The sequence below is a fragment of the Halichoeres trimaculatus genome, unplaced genomic scaffold (assembly GCF_033239565.1).
Source record: "Halichoeres trimaculatus isolate MK-OKI-2021-1 unplaced genomic scaffold, fHalTri1.1 fHalTri1_scaffold_22, whole genome shotgun sequence".
Taxonomy (NCBI): Eukaryota; Metazoa; Chordata; class Actinopteri; order Labriformes; family Labridae; genus Halichoeres; species Halichoeres trimaculatus.
The window spans coordinates 21592503-21614666 of record NW_027437200.1 but is presented as its reverse complement, the minus strand read 5'-3'; the positions used below and the strand labels follow the sequence as shown (position 1 = coordinate 21614666).

The 22164-nt window shown below is 40.8% G+C and overlaps 1 protein-coding gene across 2 annotated transcripts; it reads left to right on the top strand.

Moving 5' to 3' along the window:
* On the top strand, positions 1–21050 carry hspa12b (heat shock protein 12B). 2 transcript variants are annotated; one of them, XM_074698851.1, is made up of 14 exons: positions 1–238; positions 2714–2786; positions 5239–5321; positions 5692–5816; positions 5897–6083; positions 6178–6282; positions 7310–7426; positions 8946–9123; positions 14453–14539; positions 16143–16247; positions 16329–16587; positions 16723–16826; positions 19201–19391; positions 19463–21050. In XM_074698851.1, exons 2-14 carry the CDS (start codon positions 2732–2734, stop codon positions 19937–19939), a joined length of 2073 nt encoding a protein of 690 aa, XP_074554952.1. In that variant the 5' UTR covers positions 1–238; positions 2714–2731; the 3' UTR covers positions 19940–21050. The 2 variants fall into 2 exon arrangements, with proteins under 2 accessions (XP_074554952.1, XP_074554953.1); XM_074698852.1 differs by having other exon boundaries at positions 2–238; positions 2714–2777.
* The last annotated feature ends 1114 nt before the right edge of the window (positions 21051–22164 follow it).

Below are 22164 nucleotides of genomic sequence, written 5' to 3'. Positions count from 1 at the left end.
CTCAGCTGCAGGGAGACAGAGTATAAATCCAGCTCAGAGACTCAGCAGGAAAAGCTGGAACAGAAGAAGAAGAAGAAGAAGAGTTTGTTACGTTTTTTTGTTTCTTGTGAGTTTTTAAAGCAAAGGATTACAACTCCACGTCCACATCTGCCTGAAACTCACCAGGAAAATCTGTCTTTTTGTGAAAACGGCGTAGAAGAGAAGCATCCTCTCTCCTCCTGAACTCCTCCACAAAGAGGTAATGAAACTCTTCAAAACTGCACGCTCAGAGAGTTTGCCTTAAACAACTTTAACATTTTCTTCCTCTGTATTTCATGGAGCTAAACTTTTTTCATATTCGGTGCATAAAACATGAAACGTGTTGCTCAATCTGGCCTCAGCAGCATCTCTGTGGGGTTAGGATCCCCTGCTCTGGATCTCTGCTGCACCGCTGTGAAAGAAGGAGGGAAGAAAAGACTGGAGGGGCGAGAGGGTTTGGAAATCACTTCACATTGAGCGTAAAAAAGTGATGGGTCGAGAGCAGAGAGAAAGGGACAGAAAGTGTGTGTGTGTGTGTGGAGGTGTTAAGCAGGGAAAGCTGAGGAGTTTACAGAGCAAAGAGGTAAAAACTATCAGAGTCATAATCTGACACAGAGAGCGATAAACACACACAGATGCTGCAAAACACGGCTGTCAGTGTAACTGTTTCTCAGTGACATGCACAGACTTTTTAAAGGGAAGGCGCAAAGGAAACAAAAGACACAACCAGCCAGCACAGAGGGAACTTTATCATATTTAAACCAGACAAGTGGGCAGTTGGTGTGTTTTTCCACCCTGGGGCACTTTAACACACCTTTTAGTACCACAGAGGGCACTTCAGCACAGGCTGGGCTCCACAGTGGGCACTTTAGCAGAAATTTGGTTCACAAGAAGTCACTTCAATACAAAGGTCAGCTCCCAAAAGGTCACTTTATTCTGTGTTTTGGTTGAAAAAGGACACTTAAGCACAAATTTTGTCTATAAAGTGGGAACTTGTGCATCTTGTGCTTCAAAGTGGGCATTTAGCATGCGCTTTGGCTCTTTTAAGAGGGTGCTTTGGCACAAATTTTGCTTCCAAAAGTGCCTTTAAGTCTGTGTTTTGGCTTCAAAACAGCACTTAAGCATATGTTTTGGCTTCAAAAAGGCACTTTAGAATACATTTGGGCTTTAAAAGGGCACTTTAGCAAATGTTTGTGCTCTAAAAGAGCACTTTAGCAAATTTTAAGCTTCAAAACAGTCACTTCAGCATATGTTTGAGCTTCAAAAAGGCACTTTAGTATATGTGTTGGCTTCAAAACAACACTTAAGCTATGTTTTGGCTTCAAAAAAGCACTAGCGTAGCATATGTTTTGCCTTGAAAAGGGCGCTTTAGCACATGTTTTGTGAGCAAAGCAGCACTTTAGAAAATGTTTAAGCTTTAAAACAGCACTTAAGTATATGTTTTGGCTTCAAAAGAGGACTTAAGCATATGTTTTGGCTTCAAAAAAGCACTATAGCATATGTTTTGCCTTGAAATGGGCGCTTTAGCATATGCTCTGGCTTCAAAACAACACTTCAACATATGTTTTGGCTTCAAAACAGCACTTTAGCATATGTTTTTGCTTCAAAAGGGGCACTGTAGCACATGTTTTGGCTTCACAAGAGCACTTAAGCATATGTTTTTGCTTTAAAAAAGCACTTTTACATATGTTTTGGCTTCAAAACAGCTATTTAGCATATGTTTTGGCTCAAAACAGCACTTAAGCTTATGTTTTTTGGATCAAAACATCACTTTAGTATATGTATTGGCTTCAACATAGCACTTAAGCATATGTTTTATCATCAAAGCAGCACTTTAGCACGTTTTGCTGCAAAACAGCACTATAGCATATGTTTGTGCTCTAAAAGAGCTTCTTAGCAAAGGTTTTTGCTTCAGAACAGCTCTTTAGCATATGTTTTGGCTTTAAAACAGCACCTTAGCATATGTTTTGGCTTCAAAACAGCACTTTAGCATATGTTTGTGCTATAAAAGGGCACTTTAGCAAATGTTTTAGCTTCAAAGCAGCACTTTAGCATAGGTTTTTGCTTCAGAACAGCTCTTCAGCATTGGTTTCGGCTTCAGAACAGCACTTTAGCATAATTTGGGCTTCAAAACAGCACTTTAGCATATGTTCTTGCTTCAAAACAGCACTTTAGCATATGTTTTTGCTTCAAAAGAGCACTTTATCACACAATTTGGCACTAAGAGGGCATTTCTGCACAGGTTTTGGCCCAAAAGTGGGCACTTTAGCACACATTTAGGCTCCTTAGGCCTTTCAACCTGTTTTTTGGCTCTCAAAAAGGGCGCTTTAGCACACAATCAAAACCCTCAAAGGGCACTTCAGCGGGCACTGTTTCAACAATTGTGGCACAGGGTGGGGAGCCCCCCTCTTCACACACACATACACACCTTGCACACCAGTACTTTTAGCAATAAAATAAGGAAATGGAATCACAAACTTTATTTAACATGTCTATAAACTTTCTGTGTATTCATGTTGTTTTTGTGTCACATCTGTTTATGATCAGAAACTGTTGAGTTTTCGATCAGCACATCCTTCACTTACTTATTATAAAAGACTTTTTCATCCGTCTCCATACTTCCTGTTTCTTCAGACCAGATGCTAGCAAACATTCGTTCCCTCATTGATTTTTCTCTTGGTGTGTTTCCTTGCAGACCCTGGCTCCTGTAAAGATGGCTGACGTGGTGCAGCCAGACCCCAGCAGCCTTCAGATACCCAGTAAGACATGTATGCAGTTTACACATTGCTTGTTGCTATGGTTACTCGTTCCCATGACTCACCCTTCTCCGTCTGTCTTCCTGTCTTTATCTTGTGTGGCCAGAACACTCTGACCTCTCTGTGCCCGATGCCACCCGGGAATATTACCCACATCAGATTCCAGAGTGAAATACCGATCATTCCAGGTCATCAGACACTCTCAGCCTCACACCCAGAGAGCTGGAAGTTAGACTTACGTTATACCCACTTCAATTTAATATTCCTTTTAGATTCTTCGTTTGTAGAGGCCACTACATTGGTACTTCCTGAGCATCTTTTGTCTACTTGTTGCTTTGGACAAGGCCTCGTAAGAGTTGGCTAAACTCTTACGAAGACAAGGATTAAAAACAAATGGCATCTTCCAGGAGAGTACAAATAAAGGGAAAGTGTTTGGATAATTCTTGATTTCTGGTCATCATGGCCGAGAAGAAGGAACTCTCAAAGCAGTAAGATGTACCCGAGACAACGATCAGAGCTCAATCGACCAGTAAAAGACGTTCAACGCTGTTGAAAAGCTCAGGGGGCGTGGCAGGATGTGTAAAAGAAAATCTGCACAGGTCAACAATAGCGACAACCCCCAGACCACAACTGAGGCCTTGATTGAAACGCTCAACTAGTCACAACCCACTGTCAAGCGAGTCTTGCACAGAGGAGGTCTCAGAGGACATAAGCCACTGAAGTATGATCCCAGCTCTTGGTCAACCAACCTATGGTCTGATGAGTTGGATGTTTTTGGCCATATGGATGGAAGAACTGTGCCCACAGTCAAGCACGGTGGTGTAAGCGAAATGCTGTGGGGATGAATCCCTTCCAGTGGCGCAGGGAACCTCGTCAAGGTCCAAGACATCATGAGAAAGGCGGATTGCCTCAGGATCCAGTTCAACCTTACCTGGACGGCCAGCACATAGTCGGACTATTGAAATGTATGTAAACAGCTCAGTCAGACCAAGAACGGACTGAGCATAGCTCATTACACACACGTAGATAACACCAGTGGTAACGGACTGTGGTTGGATTGAGAAGGACTTGGGAGGTCTCAGAATACCTCAGTGTTCAGGCGGAAGAGGACCACGATAAATAGGGTCAACAAGAAAACGCCATTGCTTCCTCTTTGGGTTAACAAAAGCTACATCGATACTCATGCATTAGCTTTGCTTCGAAGCGAGGTGAAACATTCTTGGCCAGAAGTCCGATCCTTTTTTTCTGCTTTTATACGCAGACAAGTCTAGACCCCCTGCTGTGCCTGTATCAATCAATCAATCAATCAATCAATCAATCAACCTTTATTTGTATAGCGCTTTCCATACAGACTTGGTAATTAGGGATGGGTACTGAATCAGGTACTTTTATAGGTACCGACCGAATTCTGTCAAAAATACCGGGTACCGATTCATGTAAAACCAAAAGGTACCGTGTTTAGGCACCCAAATGCATCTTTGTGACTATGAGTGAGTAGAAGAGCAGGCGATTTTCCACTTGCAGCATTGCAAGTTTATATATTGAAGAATAAATATGTGAAATTGAAAAAATCTAATACTTAATTATTAAACAAATTTATATTTTTTACCACATGACCACAAAAAAGTACCGAAAAGTGGTAGTGTTGAGTATCTGAACCGATTGCCAGGTATCGGGCATCGGTACCGTATGTTTCAAATGTAAAAGGTACCCATCCCTATTGGTAATACAAAGTGCTTTACAAAAAATAAATAAATAAGAAATAAAAAAATGAAATAAGAAGAACTGGAATTAAAAGCAGAAAATTGCAGAAATGAAAAAAATGAAAACGTAAGACCCCCTGCAATCTCCCCTCCCTCAAACCTCATTTAATATACACACACACAAAGACATAAAAAAGAAATTCTGACAGAAAACAGAATTAAAGGGCTGAGGAAATGCCATCTTGAATTAAAATGAGGAAACACAGGAGCTTAAACTGAAATAGTAATTAATTAATTAAAAATAAATAAATAAATAGAAATAAAAAAAATACTTGAAAATACCAGAGGGTAAGAAAATTAAATGTATAAATAAATAAATAAAATAATATTATAATATAAAATAAAAGTTGGATAAATAATATAGTAAAAAAAAAACTGCTAAAATAGGATAATAAAAGGAAAAGCATCATGACTTCAGTCGAACTGCTGAATGCATGTTGACGTACTGACTGTTCCAAAACACGCCTCCAAGGTAGCGGACAAACGGTTCAAAGATATCGATGTCAACCTTCTAGAAAGACCAAGTCAGAGTCCTGATCTGAATCAGGTCGAGACGTCGGACTGGGGTGTGAAAAGTTTTGAACGTGGCATTTTTTGGGGGGAACCCATGAATCAAATTCCCCTGAAATGAAAAGACCGTCGTAGGTTTGGCCAGATCTGAACGTTGGTACATTTTTAACCTGTTTTTATGTTAATTCCAGGTGACAACTTATCAGCTCCTTCATCACCTGCCACAGCCAGAAATGACTGCAGTATAACACCACTTACACCGTCGCCCTCACCGGTAACAACACCAACACACACACACACACGTATCAGGGACACTCCTACCACCCTTTCCTCTTACTGTTTAATTTCTTTATATAGAGCTCCTAAATACAACCTGTGAGCCCACATCCACTCCTCATCCACTCCTCATCCACTCCTCATCCACTCCTCATCCACTCCTCATCCACTCCTCTGCCTATTAGTGGTTTTTAATCACACAGTCAGAGTTTAAAGAGAAGTTTAGGCTCAGAGAAAGTAGCACAGACTGTGTTTAAAGAAATATTTGACTGTGAGACTTTGGACAGAGGAGCTTCTGCTCAACGATTGTTGATGCTAACAGCTAACTACCACAAACTCCTCCCTCTGTTGATCGTCGTTTCCTTCAGAGGGTGGAGCTCAGACCCAGGATGGCCTGTCCCTTCTCTGTCGTCGTGGCGATCGACTTTGGGACGACCTCGAGTGGCTACGCTTTCAGCTTCACGCAGGACTCCGAGGCCATCCACATGATGAAGTAAGAGTCTGTTCCTCCTGTTGTCAAACCTTCTCCATCACTCTCCACCCTGACCTCCTCTTTCCCGATGACGTGTGCAGGCGCTGGGAGGGTGGCGATCCTGGAGTGGCCAATCAGAAGAGCCCAACATGTCTGCTGTTGACTCCAGAGTTGAGGTTTCACAGTTTTGGGTTCGCTGCGCGTGATTTCTACCACGACCTGGACCCAGAGGAGGCCCGGCACTGGCTCTACTTCGATAAGTTCAAGATGAAGATTCACAGCACCAGTGTAAGGACTCTGATGGCGTTGTTGGAGGTGTAGGGTGGTGTTTTATGATGCCTCAGCTCAGGTGGTGTTGTTGTTGATGTTGTTGTTGCTGCAGGACCTCACCATGGAGACGGAGCTGGAGGCTGTCAACGGTCGGAGGGTGAGGGCCATCGAGGTGTTCGCTCATGCCCTGCACTTCTTCAGGGAGCATGCTCTGAAGGTACGTGTTCACTTTCAGATCCAACATGGCGACACTCTTCTTTGTGACGGTCGCTTTAATCCAGGGGTCTGCAGCGTTTCCATTCCAAGGTCATTTAGCCTGAGCTCACCTGGATTAAAATTATTACAGAGCCACAAAACCGAATTTATCTTCACAATAAAGGCAATAAAGTGGATAAAATTCTGTTCATAGTTAAAACCAAACACAATAATTATCTAAAAAAAAAAATGTTGAAATTTGTGAAATTACATATGATGTCTAAGTATTTTATATTTCAAAAATTTGCATACATAAAAAACTGATTTTTTAAAAAAATAATAATAAATGGCCCCAAAAAATATAAGAATTTTGAAATTTAAATTATTTGTAAAATACTAAGTTGTTTTTTTTTTTTTTAATTTGAAACCTTTGGCGATTTTGGAAATATGCAGACATTGTGAAATGTAGTAAATTAGCAAAAAAAAAAAAAAAAAAAAAAAAAATTCCAGAATTTTCTCAAATTTGTGAAATTACATATGATGTCTTAGTATTTTATATTTCAAAAATTTGCATTAATAAAAAACTGAATAAAAAAATAAATTTAAATAAATGGCTCAAAAAATTGAAGGATTTAAAAATTTAAATTATTTGTAAAAGACTAAATTATTTAAAAAAAAAAAAATTAAAACCTTTGCAAATTTTAAAAATATGCAGAAATTTTAGAATTTCATAAATTTGAAAATTAATTAAAAAAATTCTAGAATTTGCTCAAATTTAATTTTTTTAAATACTTAAGTTTGATGTCATTTATTAGCAATAAAGCTCAATTTTATTTTATTTATTTTTTTATTTTTTGATTGATTTTGCTAATGTCTTGTCACATACCAAGCTGGCACATTCAACATAACAGATAAATAATTTCCAAATCTTGTCAACTTCAGACCTAATCAAAATACCAAATGTGTAATTATTTTATTTATTCTAACCCTTAAAATGCCTGTTTTTTTTTGTTTTTGTTTTTGTTTTTTTTGTACTGAATGTGTTCCAGGAAGTGAAAGACCAGTCGTCATCAGTGCTGGAGGGAGATGAGATCAGATGGGTGATCACTGTCCCAGCTGTGTGGAGACAACCTGCCAAACAGTTCATGAGGGAAGCTGCATACCTGGTATGAATCACACACAGTGACTGATGCAAAGTGACAGACTGACTGGGGTGGATATTCATGTGTCAAACACTGACACACGTATAGGAGTCAGCTGAGCAGGATTATTACTGTAAAAGTTGACATTTTCTTTTTTAAGGAAAATCCTGCGGACTGCACCTTTAAACTATGATTTAACATCTAGAATTAGATTAAGAATTGGGATTTAGATTTAATACTTAGATTTAGTATCTAGAGTCAGATTTAGTTTTCAAATTTAGATTAAAGATTTAGATTTCAATTTAGTATTTGGATTAAGATTTTGGTTAAGATTTGTTTTATTTATTTTCATTATTTATTATAATAATTCATTATATTATTATTATTATTATTATTATTATTATTATTATTATTATTATTATTATTATTATTATTTTATCTTATTTTTAAGATTAAGATTTAGCATTTACATTTGACATTTAGATTAATTAATTTTATTACTTATTTTTATCATTTATTACTAATACTATTTTTTATTATTATCATTATTTTTTATTATTTTTAATTTAATATTTTGTCTTATTTTTAAGATTAAGATTTTGTATTTACATTTGAAATTTAGATTAATTTTTTAGATTTAGATTAGTAACTGGATTTGGATTCATAATTTAGATGTATTTTTCATGTGTTCACATTTTTAACAAGTAACAATCTGTTTTGCGTGATTTTAAGGTCTCAAGAGAAAGAAAAACAAGCTCAATGTGAGAAAATTTAACTGAATCTTAACAAATTGTTGTCTATTACACAGTGACTGAAATCTTACGTATGACGCCCAATAAGAAAATGACTGTGTTTGAGATAAAGACGATCACTCACTCACACATTTGGATGCTTTTCTTTCCAGCATCACAGGCCCAGAGGCTAATGCAGGGAGGTCTATCTCAGCACCCATCGATGAGAATGGAACAAACTTTGTGAAAGCGTCTCGCTCGTGTGTGTGACCTTTGACTGTTAATGTCGCGCTCTTTTGGTCTCGTTTTACCCAAACAAATAAACACACAGATTCATTTGTTCAGCATTGTCTGCGTGCCCTTCACTCAGCAGCTCACGAACATAAACCCTCCAACGCTCGCAAACTTTCACAAACTTTCACAAACTTTCACAAACTTTCACATGCTCACTGACATACACACGCCCTGCGCTGGCTCCGGCTTTCAAGCCGCCGGGGTGTGTGTACTTCCTGCTGATGATGATGTCATCAGGAGTGAACAATGAGGGAGACCGGCGTACAAACACAGGAAGTGGTGTCCAGACCCCCGCCCTGCACGCCCACACACACGAACACATACATCACTGAAGCCACTGGACGTTACTCCCAGTAAAACTCAGGCCCTGGCTCCCAGTGTGCTTTTTGAACATTAGCATGTTTCACTTGACATGTTCGTCCCCTCAGTGACACAACACGACCAATCAGAAGAGTCAGAGCTTTACAGAATCCTGCTTTTCATTTTTCATCTCTGTAAATGTCCCCATGTCCCCGTAGGCTGGTCTGGTGTCTCCAGACTGTCCCGAGCAGCTTCTCATCGCTCTGGAGCCAGAAGCTGCGTCCATTTACTGCCGTAAGCTCCGCCTCCACCAGGTGATCGACCTGAGCTCTCAGCCGCTAACCAACGGGCTCGACCTGGACGGCGCCCGACCCTTTGACTCCAGCTTCAGACAAGGTAGTGGAAAAAATAGTTTTCTCAGTTGATGAACTTTTCTCCAATGATGTAGTTTTCTTTTTACGTCGTAGCTTTCTCAAATACTTGAGTTTAATTCCCTAAAGCTGTAATTTTCTCACCTTGGTGTCATTGTTTTCTCCAATGTTGTAGTTTTCTTTCTCAGGTGTCAAGGTTTTCAAATACTGTAGTTGTATTTTGCCAATGTGATAGTTTTTTAAAATGCTTTAGTTTAATTCTCTGAATCTGTAATTTTCTTTTCCCAGTGTCATAGTTTTTTCTCCAATTATGTGTTTTTTTTCCTCCCTTGGCGTAGTACTCCAACTCTGAAATGTTCTTTCTCCGATGTCAGAGTTTTCTCCAATGGTTTAGTTTTCTCTGATATTGTAATTTTCTTCAAAATTCCTGTTATTCAAATAATGTAGTTTTCTATTCCTGGTGTTATAGTTTTCTCCAATGGTGCAGTTTTCTTTCTCTTGTAACAAAGTTTTCTCCAATAATGTATTTTTCTTTCTCAGGTGTCATAGTTTTCTCCAATGATGTATTTTTTTTTCTCTTTCTCCAGTGTTTTTGATTATTATCTGAAGCTGTAGAATTCTCCAATGCTGTAGTTTTCTTATCCCATGGCAAGTGTTTTCACCAATATCGTAGTTTTCTCTAATGCTGTAGTTTTCTTTCTCTAGTGGCAAGGTTTTCTCCAATAATGTAGTTTTCTTTCTTGGGTGGCACAGTTTTCTCCAATGCCATATTTTTCTTTCTCTGGTGTTTCTTTCTCTTTCTCCACTGTTTTTGATTATTATCTGAAACTGTAGTTTTCTCCAATGCTGTAGTTTTGTTTCCCCACGGTTAGTGTTTTCTTCAATGCCATAGTTTTCTCCAATGCCGTCGGTATCTCTCTGTGGTGCTGTAGTGGTCTCCAGCACCATTGTTTTATTTATCCCATGACATAGTTTTCTCCAATTCTGAAGCGTTTTTCTCCAATATTATAGTTTTCTCTGATATTTCAGTTTTTCAATAGCTGTAGTTTCCTTTCTATGGTGTTTTAGTTTTCTCCAGTGGTCTAGTTTTCTTTCTCCTATGTTGTAGTTTTTTTCTAATGTTGTAGTTTTTGCCAATGTCCCAGTTTTCTCTTATACAATAGTTTTCTTTATCTGAGCCTTCAGGGTTTTTTTTGGTTACCTTCTTCTTCCACCTTTTCCTCCACCTTTGTTTCTCTTCATTGTTTATTTTCCTTCCATGGACAGTTTATGTCAAAGTATTGGAGCCGCTCTCTGAGCATTCATACGATTCTGTCAGTTCTTAAAAACCTGCAGTCAGAGCTAACTTCACTGAAACAGTGTTTTCTTTACAGTACTGGTTTGTTAGCAAGACAGAGTACACGGCTACTATTAAATATTGCTGCTTAACGACAAACCAGACATGAGTAGATGTGACACAGTGGAGAAGTAAAATAACCACTGAACAAAAGCAATGATGAAAACATTTGTGTTTTGAGCAGTGACGGGTTCATCCTGCTGAAAGAAACAAAGAGCGAAGAAACAGGCTGAGAAATAAGAGACCAGCTCATAATCCAGAGAAATGAACAGCCTGTCCAAAATCCCCTGCACAGCCCCACTTATACATATGTATTCAAACACACACACACACACACACAAGCACAGCATTTAAACACACACAGAGACACACACAGAGACACACACTAAACACAGGATATTGTAATTGGAACAAGGTGCGCTGAGACGATGATCTCACCCCCTCCTGATTTGTCGTTCTCTCTCATTCTCTCGCATTCATCTGTTTTTTCAGACGCTCTTTCTAGAGCTTTCTCTCACCAGGGACGTTTGCAGGAATCTGCTCAGACAGAACAGTGCATAAACAGACAAACACTTTCTGCACTCACAACAAACACACACAGAGAGCGCACAATTCACGACTCAGTGGTGTGTCGGTTAGAGCAGGGGAGCAAAGGGGGGTCTGAGGGTCTGGTTTATGGGTTTTATTTCACAAAGTATGAGCTTTGTTCCCGACAGAACAAGAACAGAGTTTGTAGGGAAAATCAGTCTGCAGGCGGAGGGTTAGTTTGCCCTGAGCTCAGGCTCGCAGGCGCAGGCTGCCAGGTATGGCGCTAGTTCCTCAGCCCCTAAGCATGGAATTGCTCACACGTTTGTTAATATTTGACACATTTGCAAATCTGTCACAAATCACATATTTAGGGTCCTCATCTTGACCCTATTGTTTTTGCTGTGTCATATTCACTCCCCCACTAAATCGATTATTTGGCCCACTAAAGGTGCTAAAAAAACTCACCAAAGTTGGCATACACCTCACATGCATCAAAAAATATTCTATAGAATACCAAACTTGACCCCCCTATATCCCATAATTTCTCTCTGGCGCCACCTAGGTACTTAAAAGAACCCACTAAAACTGCTCTAACAGGAGCTCTACAGCTTGAAAGCCCTATCTTGCACAGGAAGCCTTTCAGAATAAGACTTTTCCACATTTTTGGTCCTTTTTCAAAAATGACCTTCTCTGAAACCTTAAGTGGTATCGGCTTGAAAATCGCTGAGATGACAGATTGGACCCTGCTTTACAAAAGCAGAATGGGATTTTGAGGTTTCAGACACGGTTTTCGAATAGCAAGCCCTTAAAGTAAAGCCATCTCACCTCATCCCTTTAAAATGAATGGCAGTAAATGGATCGGCTTCACGCAATCTGTGGCATTTGGGCCAACATACAAAAAAGTAAAAGTCGTACAGCTTCAAAAATGACATCAATGGATTCCTGACAAAATTTCCTTCATAAATATCATATTTTTACACAGATTTGTGTAAAACTGTAGCATCTTTGAGGAGTTGTTTGCAAAAATTCCGTCACTTTCATTCCTCAGTGCAGCAGTTCTGTGATGATGTCACACTCATTAGAAGCTCAGGTCATGTGACTCACTGAAGGAGGGAAAATGCTATGTTTTCCAAACACACTTGTTTATGTCTAGGGATCTGGTAGTAACAGCAACACTGCCCCCATGGTTACCGGTGGTACTGCTCCATTTCGCCTGTATCTGAATACATACAGAAATATGAGGGAAATGAAAATGAAACTTTAGACAATGTGTCAGAAATATGACTTGTTCCCTCTTTGGCTCTTTGATCTGTTTTGTTTCATCATCTTACATCAATCATGCTCCGTGTAAAGAGTTCACTTGTACATATGTGTTTCTGTCAGCTGTGTTTGAGCGACTTCTGTTGTTGTTGGCGTCCGTCCACGCTCTGCCCGTCAGACCATGAACACGTCGAGCGCAGAGAGAAAGCAGAAAATGAAGCACATTCTTTATTCTAATTGCTCCTGTCACGCACAGAGTACATTACGACCCCAGGTTTTTGCTCTGTTTTTCTAGTTCCTCAAAGTTTGAAAGGCTTGATGCAGCCCATTTGGTTCAGCGATGACCTCATGTGTTATGAACGCTGTTGAAAACTTCATTATGCGCCGCACAAATTAAACATTCGTTCTCATCAGGCTGAAAGGAGGATGTTTATGTTTCTCCTCAGCCAGTTTGCTCTGTGCATTAAATAACCGACAGTTTAAGTGTGTGACCCTACGCAGTGTTTATACAGAAAGACAAAAAGGTTTGAGTTGGGGAAAGCAGTGTGAGGTGGTGAAAGATGGTAATGACTTCTGGGGCCCCAGCAGGAAACAGTTTGTGTTAATTTGTGTCGTATTTCAAGCAGAAAATGGAGAAAGATCTGTTTTTTGGTCTTTTGGGGAAAAAAAAGATCTCACAAGTTTTATTACCGAAGAAACTGAACCTCAACTTATTGATTGGTGACAAAAATTTCACTTTCTATGTGTAGAGCAGTCTTCAGCGTGTGTGTCATTATCTATGTAGAGAAAAGAAACTGAAACTTAAGTATCAATCTCATCACCCAAGTATTGATCAATACTGGTCCCAATATTTGCAACAAAACATCAGTTTTATGAATGGATGGAAGAGCCACACACCGAAAGGCAAAGAGCCACATGCGGCTCACGAGCCACAGGTTGGCCACCCCTGCCCCAGAGTCTTGAGACCACTGATGGTGAAGTGAATAGACAACAAAAACCCTGTTTCCACCAAGTGGAACAGTTCAGTTCATCTTCTATTGACTAAACCCTGGACAGATCCCCAAATTACCGACCTGTACCATCCCACTTTTTGGGACCCTTCTGTTAGGACACCAGACCAAATCAATCCAACCCCAGAAGGTGGAGCTGGAAACACTGCAGTCCTTTGATTGGTTGAAAGAATCGTCACTTCCTGTGTGACAGCGACTGCTTTATTTCTCCTGGCGGCACACAGTCTTCTCTGAAACAAAGCTTGATTGTTTTTTCTAACAAAGAGCCACATGAAAATCACAAAGAACATGAATTGCTTGATTGTTAATTGTGTCACGTTTTTCTTCTTTGTTGGATTGATTAGCGAGGTACACTGTGTCGTGCTCAAAGGTGTCAGGTAACAAAGTAAAAATACTTAATTACCTTACTTAAGAGAAACCTCAGCAAGGGTTAGCATAGACCGAAGTAAGCTTTCGACTTTAAGGGGATTTTTCCCTCTTAAGCTACTTTTACTTTTATACTTAAAGTAGTTTTGAAACCAGGACTTTTACACTTTTAAGTAAAAAGTTTGAGTTGACACTACAACTTCAACAAAAGTCTTTTTTCGTGTTTTCTGACTCTGCTTCAGTGGAAATCTACCAAAAGCCATAGCTTTATAGCGCCACCTACAGGTCTGGCCTGCGTACTACAGCATTTTCAGTCCCTCAGTGTTTCTATGTAAACCCAGGAAAGATAAGTGTGTTTTGTTGTCAGTCAATATCAAGTTTAGATATCTCATTTATTTAGAATATCTGCCTCAATACTTACTTTGTCTGCTCTAAAGTAAAAACGGAAGTTAGACCTTGATGCAGCTCCATTTGTCTGTTTATTTCCATGGAGCTCTACTTTAACTGAACCTGAAGAGCGTTTGTTATTAAAAAGTGTAACGACTTGCTGCTTCAGTTTTTGTGTTTTAATGTAATTGAGGTGCTTCGTCAGCCCGTCAACTTGAAAAAATAGCGTGTTTTGAGTTAGCTTGATTGTGCGCTTGCATTAAATGACATGACTCTCAGAAGAGTTGAAGAAACGTGTTAAATAACCACCTAACAGTCTGTGATGAAGTCTGGTTGTGTTAAATCTTTTTCTGCCAGGCAGTGGAAAACCATGTGACGACTGTGGCCATCTCCATTGTTTCTTTATCTTGTGATTGTTTTTGTGTTTTTTCATTTACGGGTTTATTTGTTTTCTCTGTTTGTTCCAGCACGAGAGCAGCTGAGGCGATCCAGACACAGCAGGACCTTCATGGTGGAGAGTGGAACCGGAGAGCTGTGGTCGGAGCTACAGACTGGTAAGACTGGGTCAGAGTGTGTGTGTGTGTGTGTCAGTGTGTGTGTGTGGGAATCAGCTGGTCAATTTGCAAACTGGCCAATTTCCTGAAAGAAAAACTTTAAAGGAAGAGTCTGCAGGATTTTCCTAAAAAATAAATGTCAACATTTACACTTCTGGGGCTCTAACCATGTGTGTCAGCGTCTGTGTCAGCCTCAAACCCTCTCCTCTGCCTGGATGTTGATGTTCGGGTTGTTTCGTTTATATTTCTGGGTGGAGAGTGAGTGCAGTTACCTCAGCCAATCACAGTATGCCCAGTGCCCAAGTGACTTTGCGTGTTGATTAGCGAGTGGAAGAAGCTAATTAAAGCAGCTACGACAGCGAACGTAGCATGTAGCAAGAAAAAAACAAACAAAGTGAAATGAGAAGCCAAACACATAAAGTTTTTTCCTAAAAAAGGCTCACTTTTGGGAATTTGGAGAGCAGCATGGGACAAAGAGCGACAAGAGTTAGCTTTTGGCTAACCGGGTATGTGTCAAATACCTGTGGTTAGCTCGTGCTAGCATGCTAAGACATGTACACAGCTCTCGAGTCTCTCCCATGCTACAAGTGGATGCTAGGCTAGTGAGTGTGTTCACGTAGACACTGTCGGACTCAGTGGGTGTGTGCGTCAGCTGGCACTGAGCCAAGGGGGAGGAGCCCAGTTTGAATGTTGTCTTCCTTTGATGCTTTTTTCCTCTAATCCTTTTCTTTTTTTCTCTTTTGCTTATTTGAAACAAAATGTTTTTGAAAATAATAGTATCTTCGTTTTTTTTCTTTCTTTCTTTCTTTTTCTTTTCTTTTCTTTTCTTTTCTCTTTTTTTTCACCTCTATGGTTCCTAAGGAATAGAAGGATTGACAGGATATACCAGCAAGGCTCCACAAGTGTGTCTGTCTGTCTCATGGAGTCAGAGAAAATGTAGCTGCAGTTACACTGACTGACCACTGAATGAAGCTCAAAGGAGTGTGGCAGCAGAGAGCACTGCACTGTACTTTGCTTTCTGCTGCAGATAGAGTTGTTAAAAAGTAAAAATAAAAGAGTTAATTCTTGTGTGATAAAAACGAGTACAAAGCTTAGTTATGATGACAAGAAGCCTAAAGTTCAGTGGACCTCAGGATAAAAAATTCATCTCACCCGTTTCTCTGTTTGCACACACAACTTGTCTTTCTGTTGAGCCATGACAACAATCTCATGAGCCACGCGCCCCTGCTGACCCTCGCAGCTCCCTTTCCTAACCACAGCACACACACAGGAAGGACCCAGCCCTTGGGACTCAGCCTCTGCTCTGTAAATAAACCAGGAGACAAGACGGCTTTTTACCAACCCTCTGTTTCACATTTCCCCTTCATCTTAACTTCATTTACTGAGTCCAGCCGTTAAACTTTCGCTTGTCGTCTTACCAACTTCTGCTACGTCTGTTAAAGATCAGGGAGGGGTCTGCTGGACTCAGCGTAACTAAAACCAGCTCTTATCGTGGATCTTTTACACAAACAGAGACTTGCAGAGGGGTGCAGCGGTTGCAGACGCCCGTGAAAGCCTCTGATTTAATAAAACAGTTTGGTGTGTGTGTTTGTTCCTGTCGTAGGGGACAGGTATATCGTTGCTGACTGTGGAGGAGGAACAGTCGACCTGACGGTCCATCAGATCGAGCAGCCACAGGGGACGCTCAAAGAGCTTTACAAAGCTTCAGGTAAAAACTTTCAACATCTACTAAACACACACACACAGATACGACCGAGTTCCTGAACCTAAAGCTGTGTTTCCTCCTCAGGTGGGCCGCACGGCGCCGTCGGAGTCGATCTGGCCTTCGAGGCCATGCTGTGTCAGATCTTTGGTGAGGACTTTGTCCACAGCTTTAAAGCCAAGCGCCCCGCGGCCTGGGTGGACCTCACCATCGCGTTCGAGGCGAGGAAACGAACGGCAGCACCAGGCCGAGCCAATGCCCTCAACATCTCTCTGCCCTTCTCCTTCATCGACTTCTACAAGAGGCACAGAGGGCAGAGCGTGGAGGCCGCCCTCAGGAGGAGCAAGTAGGAGCCTGATGGAGCTTTATCCAATCACTGATCAGTGCTCTGTGTGTGTGTGTGTGTGTGTGTGTGTGTGTGTGTGTGTGTGTGTGTGTGTGTGTGTGTTTAACAGTGAACTCTGCTCTGTGTGTGTGTCAGTATGAACATAGTGAAGTGGTCGTCTCAGGGGATGCTGCGGCTGACGCAGGAAGCAATGAACGAGCTCTTCCAGCCAACGGTCAGCAACATCATCAGACACATCGGTGAGACACACACACACACACACACACACACACACACACACACACACACACACACACACCGCACACAGCAACATTATCAGGCACATCAGTGAGACACACACCTAGACACACACATTAACACACACACACACACCGCACACAGCAACATCATTAGACACATCAATAATACACACTCAAAGATATGCACACCAACACACACACACAAACACACACATCATTATCACACACATCCCTGTGACACACACCAAGATACACACACCAACACATACACACATACAATCATTATCAGACACATCAGTGAGACACACACCAGAACTACACACATCTACTTCCTAACACGCACCAACATAAACACACAACTACTAACACACAACACATCATAATACACACTATGATACACACAAAGATACATACACTATCAAACACACACACACATACAAACAACAGTATATACACTACAACACACACAATGATACACACACCAACGTACATACAACCATACACACCATACATACAAAAACAAACATACACAAACCACCATCCACACACACTTACATACACACCAACACACACTACCATACACACATTTACATACACACCAACAAACACTACCATACACACACTTACAAACACACCAACATATACACACCAACATACACACTTACAAACACACCAACATATACACACCAACACACACACTTATTTACACACCACAGCATATACACACCAACACACACACCAACACACACACCAACAAATACACACCAACATACACACACTAACATATACACACCAACATACACACACTTACAAACACACCAACATACACTACCATACACACATTTACATACACACCAACAAACACTACCATACACACACTTACATATACACACCAACATATACACACCAACACACACACTTATTTACACACCACAGCATATACACACCAACACACACACCAACACACACACCAACAAATACACACCAACATACACACACTAACATATACACACCAACATACACACACTTACAAACACACCAACATACACTACCATACACACATTTACATACACACCAACAAACACTACCATACACACACTTACATATACACACCAACATATACACACCAACATACACACTTACAAACACACCAACATATACACACCAACACACACACTTATTTACACACCACAGCATATACACACCAACACACACACCAACACACACGCCAACAAATACACACCAACATACACACACTAACATATACACACCAACATACACACACTTACAAACACACCAACATACACACACTAACATATACACATCAACATATACACACTTACAAACATACACAAACATTTACACACCAACATATACACATCAACATATACACACTTACAAACATACACTAACATTTACACACCAACATATACACACTAACATATACACACCAACATATACACACTTACAAACACACACTAACATATACACACTTACAAACACACACTAACATATACACACCAACATATACACACTAACATATACACACCAACATATACACACTTACAAACACACACTAACATATACACACCAACATATACACACTTACAAACACACACTAACATATACACACCAACATATACACACATACAAACACACACTAACATATACACCAACATATACACACTTACAAACACACACTCAAATATACACACCATCATATACCCACTTACAAACACACCAACATACACACACTAACATATACACACCAACATACACACACCAACATATACACACTTACAAACACACCACAGCATATACACACCAACACACACCATAATACACAGACCAATGTAGATACATCAAAATACACACTTAATTACACACCAACATACACACACTTAATTACACACCAACATACACACACTTACAAACACACCAACATACACACACTTACAAACACACCAACATACACACACTTACAAACACACCAATATACACACCAAGATACATACACACACCATCGTACAGACCTAGTTACATAAACACACACCAGCACACCAACTGAAGTACACACAGCTATAAACACACACCAACGTAGACACACTTTTACCCACCAATATAGACACCAACACACACACACACACACACACACACACACACAAACATACATGTAAACAGCTCAGACACATGTTAGGAACAGGGAGACGTGTTTCCTGTTGACTGATGTTTAGTTCATCCACACAGACGGAGATAAATTAAAATATGTTAATTAACTTAATGATTTTAAATATTAAACCATCAGGGTTTTGGTGATAGACTCTTTTTCATATTGTTCATTTTTTATTTCTTTTACTTCTTCCTTCTCTGACAGAGGAGTTGATGCTGAAGCCGGAGGTGCGCGGCGTGCGATTCCTCTTCCTGGTTGGTGGTTTTGCAGAGTCGCCCATGCTGCAGAAGGCGGTGCAGAAAGCTCTGGGCCGAACGTGTCGAATCATAATCCCTCATGACGTCGGCCTGACGATACTGAAAGGTGCCGTTCTGTTTGGACTGGATCCCACGGTGGTGAGTTCTCAGAAGTATCCTAAAGTCCCGTGTACTTCCCAGACCCCTGGTCTAATGGCGTCTTCCTTTAGGTCAGAGTGCGGCGGTGCCCCCTCACTTATGGCGTTGGGGTCTTAAACCGCTTCCTCGAGGGGCGCCACCCTCGTGACAAACTCTTGATCAAGGACGGTCGAGAGTGGTGCACTGACATCCTGGACCGCTTCGTCTCCGTCGACCAGTCGGTGGCTCTTGGAGAAGTCGTGAGGCGTAGCTACACGCCGGCTCGTCTGGGCCAGCGTAAGATCATCATCAACATCTACTGCAGCGCCACGGACGACGTGGTCTACATCTCAGACCCTGGAGTCAGGAAGTGCGGGACCATTACTTTGGACTTACCAGAACCGTTACCACTACCAGGAGCGGTGGGAGGAGCCGGCGGGGGAGGCGTCCCCGAGAGGAGGGAGATCAGAGCCACGATGCAGTTCGGAGACACTGAGATCAAAGTCACAGCTGTTGACGTCATGTCTAACCGCTCTGTCCGGGCGTCCATTGACTTCCTGTCTAACTGAGGAGGAGCAGGAAGAGGAGAGCGGAGACTTGGAAACAGAAATAACTGATTCAAAGGGTGACAAGCTTCAGATGGCGTGGTACTGTGGGAGTGGGGCGTTTCGTTTTGGAAAACACAGGACGTCACGTCCAGAAAATGAGACGTTTGTTAGTAAATCTGATTAACTTTCTAAACGGGGATTTTCCACCCAAAGACACCTGAATGAACTCTCTGAGAGCAACGCAATCAGGTGACTGAGCACAACTTCCTGTAACACCAAAGATCCATCAACACTCTCAATCAAAAAGACATTACACTACCTAGAGTGACAATCACTCACTTTAACTTCAAGATAAGTTCTGTTATACCTCATTCTAACCTCACTTAGATCCATCACCGGACATTGCTTTGACTAACTGGAACGTGGCTTCGTTTCGCTAACGTGACGGCGCTTTATGGAATAATGAAGTCTCAACTACAATGCTCTTAAGATGCATTAAATGCACCAAAATCTGTGGTATTAGCATGAAATCCCAGGAAAGGCCTGGTCCAACTTTAGTGGGGTACAAAGACGAACTACAAAATCAAAATAAAGGGGCTTTAAAGAGGCTGTGAGGAGTTTCTGAGTGAGTTTGCAAAAGTCTACCTTCTTACTTCTTAAAACACGAGCTAAGGGCTAAAAGGGCTAATCTGTTATTCTGCAGTGGTCTGTTCAAACTTGAGAGTCTACCAATAAGACATGTCGTGGTGCAACAGGCCACCGATAGCGCTACATATAGCCGGCTGCTACAACGATTGCTTGATGTCATGTTTCAAACCGTCGCGCTACGGAACCGCACTGATAAATACCTTACCTCAGCGCGTTGTATCCAGTAAAAAGTTAAGTTAAGTCTCCATTTAATTCCAAAACAAACACACACCTTGCTAAAGGCCATTTACGACAGTGTGCGGAGACTCCGGACCAGAAGGTGGCGATGCAGTCCAATCAAAACAGATCCTCCTCACAGCATCTTTAACTTATATACTGTAATAAACTGTATGAACCTGTGTTTCATGGTAAAAACATGATAAAGAGCCATTGTACTATCCCAGTTCCTTTTCATGTAATGTGCTGGATATAATAAATAATTCAACAATCCTCAGTTTGTGTCACACTGCCTTTGGTTCAAAAGCAATTAATTTACGTACTTGAAAAAACGAAGACAGACTCTGTTTGACAAAGCTATACTTTGGCTTCGTAAAGGAGCTACTTGAAACATTTGGGTTATTCTTAGACAAATTTTAAGCTAAAGCTCTGTACATTCTGCAGAAACTCTTACAGCTGACGTATTTATCATGATGTGAAAATGTGAGTTGAAAAAATACAAAGGAGGACATGAGACCAGATTAAAGAAAGTTAGGAAAAAGAGCAGAAAAGACCAATAAAATGTTGATGCAGGATCAGGAATATGTCTTGGCTTAAAATGTTGTTTACTGGTTGAAATTGTCTGATTACGAAAAATAGTCCTGGTAAATTCAAATCCTGATCCTGTACCAATCCCTAGTGCCATCAGTACGTAAGGATCAAAGTATGTCACTGTCACACTTGTCCAATATGTCAGGAAGCCTACCTGGGGGTTCCAAATCTCTAGCTCCTGGCACGGCTCCGAATCTCGAGCCAGACTCTTCTCCTCTGTTGTTCCCAAATGGTGAATAAATTACCAAACTCTGTACGATCCACAGAGTCCCCTTAAGAGATGTCTGAAGACTCATCTGTTCAGGGAACACTGAGACCCTTAATCTGAGCCTTCTCCTCTTTGTCCTCAAGGCTAGAAAGAGTCAGAAGGTCTCAGACCCAGCTCTTGGTGAATTTTCAGCATTAATTACTGAGTGTTGTTGAAGATTGAAGTATATTGTTGCAGCAGTTGATTGTATAGTTAGTTGGCTACTTTATCCTAAAAGAAAGTCTTCTTGCACTTAATGGCAGCACCTCCTGCTAAGTAATTTGTGGCACTTTGTCGCACCAACTAAGGTTTTCCTTCTAAATTCTTGCTCGTGTTGTTTGTTGCTTTAGACCAGGAGTGGCCAACCAGTCAGAGACTAAGAGCCACAAAATTTACCGTGGTACTACGAAGAGCCACGTCACACACATGGTCTTACACACTTCCTCTCACACATAAACGAAATGACATAAAATAAAAATCAATACATTACCAATTTTCAAAGCAATATTTACTGTGTTTGTGTGTTTAAATTTGTACTAGAGAA

Bases quoted from the DNA above. Each gene is read 5' to 3' on its own strand.
- hspa12b (XM_074698851.1), top strand. From the start codon at position 2,732: ATGGCTGACGTGGTGCAGCCAGACCCCAGCAGCCTTCAGATACCCAGT. The intron at 9,124-14,452 runs GTAGTGGAAAAA...TGTTTGTTCCAG, and splicing joins TGACTCCAGCTTCAGACAAG to CACGAGAGCAGCTGAGGCGA. The intron at 16,248-16,328 runs GTAAAAACTTTC...TTTCCTCCTCAG, and splicing joins AGAGCTTTACAAAGCTTCAG to GTGGGCCGCACGGCGCCGTC.